Source organism: Chamaea fasciata, unplaced genomic scaffold, assembly GCF_029207755.1.
Source record: "Chamaea fasciata isolate MVZ Bird 193981 ecotype frontalis unplaced genomic scaffold, bChaFas1.0.hap1 SCAF_7, whole genome shotgun sequence".
NCBI lineage: Eukaryota > Metazoa > Chordata > Aves > Passeriformes > Sylviidae > Chamaea > Chamaea fasciata.
Genome location: NW_027094092.1, coordinates 28,378,101 through 28,389,609, shown reverse-complemented (window position 1 = coordinate 28,389,609; position 11,509 = coordinate 28,378,101). Strand labels below are relative to the sequence as shown.

Sequence of the window (11,509 nt, the reverse complement as noted above, 5' to 3'; positions counted from 1 at the left end):
GCTGCCCTCAGTATTAACGGCAAACACAAAGAACAGTTAGGATGCTTTTTGTGTCTTTGGGATTTCAGCTTATCTTTTTTTAAAAAAACAGGGATTTAAGTTGTAACAAAAGATAAAACTCTCTCTGATCACTTGTATTTACAGGCTCTCCTCACTAGATTTTTTTTTAATTTGCTTTTTCTACAATGATAGAAAATGTATATACAGCAGCTAGTGCAAAGATGAAACTCAAGGCTTCAGAAACCACACTGTAGAAAATACTTTGGAAAACATGGAAAGGTTAGTTATTGAGACAGTCCAGCTGCTGAAAGAAAGTAGTATGAGCCACAGTTCACAGGACAGACTGACACTGAGGTATTTTCCACTTGGATTTTGTCAATAAATGGGACAAGAGGTGGCTGGGGATTGAAAAAGGGATTGTTTGGTACCAGGCAGGTACACAAAGGTGTTACTCACTTTTAGACTGGACGGTTTAAATCCTGAGTAAAAACTACTACCCACACTTCCGAAAAAGCTACTGAGTGGCAGTTCAATAATTGTGAACACTATGCACCAGAAGGGCCTCTTCTTTTTTAATAAACCACGTCAATTATCTGAGCATTGGATATAACCCTCCCCCTCCCTAATAAACTGCCTGCAATATAGATGGCAATCATGTCTGAACAGTATCAAAGTCCCAAAGCTGAAACGTTAAAGAAACAAACAAAAAATCCCAAAGGTTTTGCTTCTCTTATTTCAGTGGGAAGTGACTAAAACTAACCATTACCTTCTACCAATTCCCATCCTCCTAGCCTGTTCCACACACTCCTTCTCATCACAGAAACTCAGCTCAGGCAAAGGCTAACAAGACAGGCCATTTTCTTAAAGTCTGCATGTTTATTCTGAAGGCTGTGATACAACAGCATCAATTTTTAATCATCCATCTTAATACACACATGTGCTGCCCATTGACACTACAGCCAAATATTCAGAGCGGGTCACAAACAAGCAGCTTCATGCTGTATCTGCAAAGATCTGTCTACACTGCAGCCCTTCTGCTATCAGGCACAACTGGTTTGCAGGTCAAGGCAAGTCACTGCATACCTTTGGCTAGGCCAGTCAACATCAATATTGTTCCCAAAGTCCCCTACAAACGTAGAGCAAAATTCCTCCTGTTTCCTCTTCCCCTTACACTAGAGCAGTTCATAGGCCAAAGCAAGATTTCACTTGATTCAAGTGCTCTGAAACTACAAGGTGATTTAGGAATGCCATGTTCAACAGCATTACCACTTCTACTTCCAGGAGACAGCTGGAACACAGCCCTGTGCAGACACAACAATTTCAAATACATCAGCAATGTCCTACAAGAATAATAGAGAATAGAGATAAGTAAAGCACCGAGACACCAGATTTTCTTTGAAAACATGTATTGCATATGTGATCTTTTTTTTGGCATCATACAGACCAGACCATGCATTTTGCTTTTCTGTTACAAAAACAACAAAAGACATTGATTTCTTGGAGACAAGAGAAACAGGTCTTACTCCACAGAGCTCCGATCAGCTGGAGCATTTAAAACTATTCAAATCACAGTGAGGAGATGAGACCCTGCAGGTAAATTCAGCCATACACTTTCCAGAGGAGGGTCTCTTCCCTCTGGGTTTACCTGCTAAGCTTTATGCTGGCTTAAAGCTGACAGCCTATCTCCTGAACATCACATAACTCTTCACAAAAAAGCAAAAGCCAGGACAATCCCAGCCTGCTCTCATCTCCTCCCTTTCAATCATCCTAGGATTCTCCTCACTGCAGAGAGCAAGTTAGCTACTACAAAAAACTCTATCTGAAGTATTCCCTGTGCAAAAAAATAACCCCCAAAACATACCTGAGAGATGCAGACTTCAACCCACCTAATGAATGGAGAACTATTGCTTCACTACTAATTTAAACTCTTGTGCAGTTTCAGTATGCCCGAATCTCTTGCCACCATTTATTCTTGTGATTCATTTGTCTGCTTGTCTCTCTCCAGTATGCCAGCATTTTGTGGACAGCTTTCTCTTACAACCCTGACTCAAAAATGAGCAATCATTCTGACAATCAAATTCATCTTCTTCTAGCAGCAGGCTATCTTCTATCTTTCCACAACTGGCAAAAGACCTCATCAATACTGCATATTGCTGTTAAATCAGCAGCTATACTGAAGATTTTACCTGCAAAACCACAGATCAGATTTTACACATTTAAGGCATTTATTTAGCAATAACCAACAAAATTTCAATGGGAAAAATAATATACCCTTTGCATTGCTTCTCTTTATTCATGGTTCAGACAAAATTCATTAGATTCAAGAAAAAATTCTGTGGAAACAAGGCAAAGCCTCTAGAAAATGTTTTTGATTTAAAACCACCCCAACTCCCACTCCCCTTAACCAAAAGTTTGACCTTAAAATGTGGAATAGATGAGTGCGTTTGAAAGCTCATGGTGCAAAACAGAGGAGGGTGGCAAATCCTCCTCAGATTTGTCAAAAAATACAGCTATCCCACTCTTTACATAAACACAGTCCTCTCCCTTCCCTTTTTTCTCTCTGCTTCTATCCACCCTGCAAGAAAATCAATATATACGAACATCAGCAGCAACTTTGGTGATAGGCAATGATCCTTTTTGGCACCAGTCTGTGACAAGATCGTTGATTCTCTGTCTTTAAATTACATCATAGCTGTGTAAGATAGGCAGTGACATCCCAGACGCGAACTCTTCACATGCGTTGCCGATACCTCAGCAAGATCCAGACTGCTGTCGCAGCAAGTGCCAGGCCTGGCACGAGAATGGCTGCCAGAGGAAGCCCACCTGATTCTCCATCTCCCTGATAACCCACAGGGCCATTCTGTGGCTGCAACTACAAGGAAAAAAAAATTTAGATCAGAACCTATAACAAGAGAGCTCCCAGTTCTGTGTCTGGACCAGGTGGTTCTGTAAGAATGTTCAAAATAGTTTCCCCAGGTACCTGCAGACTCCACACATAGGAGGGTTAAAACAGCTTAGGATGGACTGAACTTATATGCAGGGTATCCAGTCACTACCAGGCACCTTCATGTTTCTCTGCCACCTTCTAAACTAGGACTCAAGTGGAGCAGGACACACCTCATACAACAGAAGAAATGACACACACATAACCAGTCACCCCTCAATGCCACCACACCATTTCCTGCTCTCTTTACCAGGAAAAAGACATCAATAATTCTCGCTGGGCTTCTTACCTGCCTTATACACTGGTCCAGAAGACTTAACTCCTTTGTTAGGGGAATAGAAAAGGGATCTCAAGCCACCTCTCCCCACCAACATGCTTTGAGTAGATCAGTATTTTTTTTTGTCAACTTCCATGCTAACTGGGGATTAAGGGTTGATCTCTTTTTATATCTAAAATGCTGCCAGCATATTTAAACTACAGTCGCCTATTTTTCCTATTATTGTAAAATCATTTATGTTGGAAGGACCTCTAAGATTACCAAGTCCAACCGCTAACCCAGCACTGCCAAGTTTACAATTAAATTAAGCACCTCATCTGCACATTTTTAAATGGCTTCAGACGGTGACTCAACCACTTCCCTCAGCAGCCTGTTCCATTGCTTGACAACCTTTTCAGTGAAAAAATTCCTAATACCCAATCTAAACTTACCCTGGTGCAACTTAAGGATGTCTCCATTTGTCCTGTCACTTGCTGCCTGGGAGAAGAAGCCAGCCTCCACCTGACTACCGCCTCCCTTCAGGCAGTTGTGGCCAGTGATCAGGTCTTCCCTGAGCCTCCTTTTCTCCAGGCTAAACACCCTCAGCTGCTCCTCGTCAGACTTGTGCTCCAGATCCACTACCTGCTTTTTTACCCGTCTCTGGACATGCTCCAGCACCTCAATGTCTGTCTTGTAGCGTTGGCTGCACTCACATTTCAACACTAACATGGGTGATGGCCTCTGAAACAAAAGGAGTGCTGTCTCCACTCCAAAGATTTTGGCCACTGAAATAAAACTGAGCAACTTGAGATTCTGTCTTCACACACAAACCTTTACCTCTGAGAAAGGAGATCAGTGAACAAACACAACATACTCCAGCAAAACAAAGACCTGGGGACATCTCCAAACTCACCTTTTCACTGATACAGAGGTTACACTGGTTACAAAGTATTACAGAGACAATTACAGCTGAGGCATTCAGAGAAGGACACAGGTCAAACAAAATTTTTATATGCACATATCACACTGAGCACCTGGACACAGTATTCTTCTTCATCATGAAATAGCCACCAATCACAGAAACCAGTCTAAAATGAGTCAGAAATAACCCTAAGAAAGGAGGTAAAACATACCCTGCGCTGAATTTTCAGAGACACGTAACAGCCTGCATTCCTGAACAGTTCCACAGCATCCCTGTGCCGCAAATCCTTCAGCTCCTTGCCATTGATCTAGCAAAAAAAGGAAAAGGAGAACCAGAAGCTGAAGGTAAACAAGATGCTGAAGGCTAACATAGGAAGGATAACACACAAAAATCATCATGTTTCACAAAATTCCACATTTGGGGCAGATCCTAATTAATTAAAGATCCTAATTAACTCATTAGTTAATATTATGATGTGTTTTTATATCTTGAGATAGAACATGAGAAACTCCAAGCAAAAACATAGAGGTACTGAAAAAAACTACCTAGAAGCAAAATAATAATAAAAAGTCCACAGTTGTGTCATGTAGTGGTTTGAAAGCGAAACAGTAGCAGCTTCTGAGGCTGTTGCTTTACTGGAAACAAATCAAAGGTGTGATTCTGACAGCTAATAAACATAAAAAAGCAGCTACAGCAAAATCATTATTTTGAGCCTCTTCCCTTGTTTCCTCTACTGGTGTACCTTTGAAACCTCCCTGTTTGAGAGAGTGTTGTAAACACACGTTTATAAGCACACTGATGTAGCAAAACCAACCAAAAAAAATTACTTACATACTTATTGGCATCCACTTTCACGTGTTATGATTTTTCTTAATTTAAAATAATATATCATGGCACAAGGTTTCATAATCCATTCGATTTCATTCACTGAGTGAATTCATCCTAATTTTTCATTTTCACCCCCATTACCCCTAACTGTATCCCCTAAGATCACGTCCAGTGGCCCTCTTCATATATAGACACCCCAAACACAAGTACGTAAATATTAAACTGTCAAAAAAAAAGAGAATATTCTCTGTTTAACTTAATATCACTTTCTGGACCAATAATAGGCTCCAATTAGTGCAAGGTAGTCTATAGAGACTAAAAAGATCACATGTGGAACATAATAAGCAAATGTAAAATAAAATTAGGGAGTACAAAAAGGGTGTGTATCATACTGAGAGAGGCTACTTCTTCACCCATCACTTTGTAAAGCTTGTTTCTTGCTATCTGAAGAACCAGTGGGTGTGAACATCAGACACTTGAAAACAATTTTCTAAAAGGAGAAGCAGCCTATGCTATTCTTGAGGAGCTGAAATGAAGAGAAGAATATTATGGCCTAGAAGTTTTATAGTCTGAAAATCCCCCTGTGTAAAAGGATCAGAAATCATTGATTACCAGTCAAAAAATGGAAACTGAAGAGGTGGAAAATCTTTATTTACACATGTGTAAATGATAATCCATTGTGAGCAAGGGAAGGTCTGATGGATTCTAAAACCTTAGGGAGGCAAGTCACAGAGGAAACACAAGCACAGCACCACAGAGCACTTCTGTGGCAAATCAGGAAGGCAGAAGAGATAAGCCCATGTGTAGAGGCACTCACCCCTCTGAGTGCTCAGACCTCTCCCCAGACCCCAAGACAACTCCTCCATGGACTTTGCTTGGGATCATCTAATTCATTCACCACAGCCTTCCTTTCTATGCACTGTGATGGAAATCCTGCCTCTCACATCACATCACTGATCAGGAACACAGGGGATGACAGAAGAAAGGGCTTACCGCTAAAATTTTATCTCCTTCTTGTAATCGGCCATCAAGGTAAGCTGCCCCGTCCTTTTTGATCCAGCTGACATAAATGCTGTTGTCATTAGCAATGTACTGCTGATCTGTCCCACCAACAATGTTGAAGCCCAACCCTAGGGCAAGCCAAAGAGAAAGCTGATGAGAAAAAGCTCAAAGCTTCAAACATTCTTGCTGTCTTGCACTCTTGTTGGGGACTGCACCCTCCCACATTGTCTTGCTGTCTCCACCATTCAAAAAGTCACAGCACACAAACCTGCATCCTCCTTTCCAACCACCTTTCCATGGTCTAGAAAAGTTATTCCCATGGAAATGGTCGTGAAAGCAGAAGAGAGACACTAAATGCCTGAGGACCCCAGATGCTTCATTACACAAAACATCTGTGAGCTGTTTTAGGTGGGTGCTGGGGAATACTGAGGGTCATGCCATCATTTCTGAGATGCTGATTCGGCCCTCAGCAGGAATACAATTCTTCAGCACAACATGAAAGAAAAGGAAAGTATTCTGCATTTCACATGAAGTTATAGTAAATCACTACCTTAGAGCTACATAAATCACCTCGGACAAGTGTTTTGTGAGCTGGGAAACAGGGTAAGGAAAGGTGAGGGGCATTACACCCCATCTACAGATGAAGAAACAGGCAAGGAGAACTGTGCTACCAGCTTGAGGGGACCTAGAGCTCAGAAGGCTCCCCTGTCACATCTCAGGAGCTGGAAATGGTGTGCTTTGCCTCCAAGAATACAATCAGGCTACATGAAGCTACTTCAAATTGTACACAATCACTTTGTTCTGTTTCATGAATTCAAACATAATAGGAAATAAAGACAAAGTTTGCAGATTTAATGCAAAACAAAAAGGAATACACGTACATTTATTAGAACTGATGTCCACTTCACATTTTTGCCAGTTTGTATTATTCTTTAAAAGAAGCCTCAGTTACAGATATCTAGCTGGATCCAGCTTCTGGATTAAAGTTAAGACTTCTTGTTTCATTGAAACCCAGAAGAACAAACTGAATTTAAAGTCTGGAAACCCAAAGATTATGAAAGTACATTCCCCACTGCATATGCAGCTAGGTTTCTCTCTAAATAAAAATGCATGACAAGGGACAGGAAAGATTCCCTATGAGGCTTGCAATGAAAAAAGAAAGAAAAGCCAAGGAAAAAGAAAAAAAGTCAAATATGCAATCAAAGTAAATGGGAAAAAACCCACTTTTTTTTCTGATATAAGCCAGTCATCCAAAAGCTATTGTAAAGAACAGCTGAGGGCAAGTTCTGCCCACGTTCAGCCAGACTGATTTATTTGTTTTCGTTTTCTTTCCTATTTTCTCTTGAAGCTGGGATTGGAAACCTTGGGAAGGAGAGTTTCAAATGAAAGTAAAACCACCTTATGCCTGCTGGGAAGCAGCATTTTAAATTAGTCACAGGAGATCAAAGCATTTGCAAAATGAGTCATGGTATTTTAAGTGTGCATCTACACCTGGGAAGTAAAGAAATATTAGCAACAATTTTGCCACACCTTTTTTTTCCCCTTCCGCTCCTGGCAGCTACAGACAAGTGAGGAAAAAAATGAAAGTGAGAAAATGAAAATTGAAAAAATACTGACATTTCAACTAGAATAATATATGTTCCAAGAAGGGCTGGTTGTGCACAGTAATACACCTTTCAATAAAAAATTGAAAGAAAAAAAATTTAAAATCCACAAGCCTAAAAATTATTTGCCATAAAGCCAATAACTTAGGAAAGAGGGAAATCAATACTACAGAAAACATGAGGTTTAATCAACACTTATTAAAAAGCCAGAAAGAAGAAATCAGGATCTCAGAACACATTCATTTTCTCATATATAAAAAACCCGTAAAACAGGTATATATATATGTGGGGGAAAAAAAAAAGTATACATTTTGCAACTTTTTACCCATGACTGCAAAAATAATCAAGAGTCACAGCTTTCATCAGCAGAGGCAGATCTTCGTGACAAAGAGGCAGCAGTTCGTGCTAGGCCAAGTTAAGTACTCACAGGGCTTTTTCACAGTCTTTCCTTTCCAGCACTCAAGACTACCACTCTGCCTAAAAATATCTTCCCTATCAATCCTCAAGCTCTTTGCTATTCTCTCCCTTCCAGTTCATGCAGCCACAGAAAGAGACACAGCACAGCTGGAAGAAAAGGAGCAAGGGGAGAGGGCACATAGCACTTGATCTCTTGTCTACGAGGGACCAGAAGCAGAACAGCGGAGCTTTAAAAGCAGGTTCTGGGCTAAACTTCTGACCCTCCTTGAGGCTGTAGACCTCCCTATGCCTTATTTACCATCCCTGAACTGAAAAGGTCCCTCAAAAATGCCTTGAAAAAATCAGGACTGGCAGGATGAGAAAATGAGAAACCGAACACACGAAAATTTGAAAAAGACAAATATACACTGTCCTGCCACTGGAAATACATTCACAACCAATGCAAACTTTTGCCAGAGATGTTTAGCATCAGACCTATTTTAAAAGTTGCGGTCAAAACTCCAATTCAAGAGATTACAGTATCCAATTGTACTTCACAGATAACAGTGTTTTGATCCTCCCATAGAAATGAATAATAATAATTCACATAGCAAGTGCATCAAGGCCATAAGGGGCTGTAGGACCTTCAAATCAAGTTACATAGTCAGAAACCTAAATCTAAAGATGCACAGCCCATCAAAATGACTGGACAAATGCTGCTCATTTGAAATCACAGTGGTCACATTCAAGACCATTCTCAACTCTGCCCTTTAACGTTCCCTTACACCTTCCTTAAAATTTTAGCTCCCCAGATGTATGGACACAGCCTTCCCAGCAGAACCAGCTTCACTTGGCACTGTAGCACCTGAGAAGCTCAGCTTCATTAGCTTAAGCTCATGGCTATGCAGGTAGAGCTACACAGCTTTCAGACCAGAGGCCAATCTGGCGAGCAGGGGAGGCAAAGGGCTGCTCCCTGCGCTCACTCCCTCTGGCTTCTGATCACCGGCATGAGGGCCAGGACCAACACCAGCCCTGCACGGGACCTACCTCCACCCCGGAGAAACACACACGCCAGCAGCGCGGGTGCTGGGGTCTCTGGGGAGCCCCTGGAGCCAAGGCTGGGCAGCAGCTGCACCCAGCAGTTGCGTGTGCAGAACAGAAAGGCTGCCACGTTTTCGTTCCTGCTCGTTTCAATTAAAGAGAAAGCCTCACACACATAAGTACAACTCCAGCTCCAAAAGCCCTTCTGGAGCCTGCCATTCTCTATAGCCAGGCTTTTGCTCCAGTGCTGTATATTTCATGGCAACTTGCCTCACTTCTGGAAGCGCGATTTGAACGCCACCATAAATCCTGTAAAAATGAAAGGTTTCCATGAGGGCGCCTGTTACTGAGACGTGAACAGCAAACCCAAAAAATGCCCCACGAAGTGCCCTATTTGCTCCTCCTTCCAGCCTATGCTCCTCTCTCTCACCACCGCAAAGGCTCCCAAGGCAGGCTGCACAATGAACAGCAGGCTGACAGTACAGGGGACGGCCACTTGGGCACAGGGTTTTCAAACGGCCCCTGACTCAGGGTATCCAACGCGGCTGGGCGCTCAGCGGCTGCCCGCTCACTTGGAAGCGACAGCTCTACCGGAGACAGCAACTTCCTGGGAAAACCAGAGGCGAGTTGTCCGCAGGGACGCCAGCCTCTACCGAAGCTGCCGCCGAGCACGGACCCTGACCCAGCCAGCTCTCCCTCGCGCAGGGCACGAGCATTTCCCGCAGCAGCGTATCCGCCACGGCTATTTCCAGGGGGAGCCCCCCGGGCCCGGCAGCTCTGGGCGCTGCGCTTCTATCCTCGCCGCCGTGACCCTCGCTCGGCCGCCCCGGTGCCCGCCACGGCCGCGCCGCCGGCCGCCGTCACCCCGCGCTTCCGCTCCGGCCTCCTCGGGGGCTGCGCGGGCCTCGGCGCGGCTGCCCCGGCCCGGGAGGCGCCGCGGGCCCGGCGCGGAGAGGCCGCCCCCGCCGTACCTGAGGGTCTGCGGGTGAGGCTGATGATCTCCTCGGCGTAGCCGCCGCCCGCCACGCTGCCGTTCATCCTGCGGCCTGAAGGAGAACTCGGCTCCCGGGACGGCCGCCCTCGCCTCCTCGGCCGCCGCCGGGCCGCGCCGCGGAGCGCTGGGAGTTGTAGTCCCCGCGGGACGGGGCTGCTCCCACCGGCGCCCGGGGCCGCCACCGGCGCTCACCGCAGAGGCGGAAGAGCAGCGGGCCCAGGGGAAGCCCGCACAGCGTCCTCTTGCCCCCCCCCGCACCTTCCCTGGGCCCTGCGCGGCATCTCTGCCTGGCCCTGCCTTGCTCCCCAGGCTGGAGCCGGTTTCCTTGGGAAGGTTAAGGAGTAGGCCATAGTTGTCTGGGGTAGGCGTAGGAGAAGGGAGATGTATGACCTGTTCTCAGCCCTTTTAACTGTCCTCGCAGCGAACTGAAAAACAGATCAGTCCGTGCTGGGCAGGAGCTAAAGCCCAACACAGGCGAGTGGCAGAGAGCATCCATGCAAACGCCGAGTTACCCTGCGGTGCAATAAAGTGATCTAGACTCAGAAACACAAACGGTGCATAGAGCCACCGTGCCGCTGCTGGGGTAAGAAATACTGAACTAGGTCCTGTAGAAGGTGGTTGGTCTGAGGATCTGAGAAATTTCCTCAGAACTCTACAGAACAGCTAATCACCTAGCAATAACGGGCAACGTAGTTCAACTTGCTGTGTAACAGAGGAGCCACTTGAACCTGGGACTCTGTACCTCAGGGTTTATTGAACCAATAGACTATCGGGAAATAGCAAGGAAAAATTTATCCTTATCTATTTCAGCACACACTACAAGTGTGTCAATACAGACAAGGACAACAGGGAACAATTAAGAGGCCTGATTCAGTTGTACCACCTGACTGCCTGGCACTATGAGGACAGCCACATCTACATGCTGCAGGAACTTCTCTGATGAAAAGGGAAGACCAGCTTATCTGGTTACACCTCAATGTGACACTACCATTTTGTTTATCGGTATTGCAGTAAAGATAACAGACGTTTTTGACTGCGTTTGTTTCAAGATTTTCTGCACTTTTGGATTCCTGAATTTAATAGGGAGAGATAACCTGGGCACTGGATCTCTGCTACAACATTAATGCTTGGTCCTAAACTGAGTATTAGAACACCTGCTTCAGAGGTGGGAGACAGGCATTCAAGGTCCAATTACACTTGCCATGATAAGCAAAACCATGACTCGTGTGATAGACTTTGTTGTTGCTAAATAGTGTTCACCCTAAGTTGAGGACTTTTCAGTGTCTCATACTCTGCCAGTGAGGAGGTGCACAAAAGCTGGGAGGGAGCATGGCCAGGAGAGGTGACGTAGACTGGAAGAGAGGATATTCTATACCACAGAATGTCATGTCCAGTATATAAAAGATGGGGAAGTTACCTGTAAGGGGGCCAAACGTGTTCTGGGACAGGCTGGGTATCAGGCAGCATGTGGTGAGCAGCTGTACTGAGCATCACTTGTTTTTCTTGGGTTCTGTTACTCTTG

At 44.5% G+C, this 11,509-nt stretch overlaps 1 protein-coding gene across 1 annotated transcript; it reads right to left on the bottom strand.

The window, feature by feature from the left end:
* Positions 1-1,389: 1,389 nt before the first annotated feature.
* Positions 1,390-10,152, bottom strand: SYNJ2BP (synaptojanin 2 binding protein). The gene is made up of 4 exons (XM_066188194.1): positions 9,965-10,152; positions 5,944-6,080; positions 4,334-4,429; positions 1,390-2,872 (listed from the first exon to the last, which is right to left on the bottom strand). The coding sequence occupies exons 1-4, from the start codon at positions 10,029-10,031 to the stop codon at positions 2,732-2,734; spliced, it is 441 nt and encodes a 146-aa protein (XP_066044291.1). The 5' UTR covers positions 10,032-10,152; the 3' UTR covers positions 1,390-2,731.
* Positions 10,153-11,509: the final 1,357 nt, after the last annotated feature.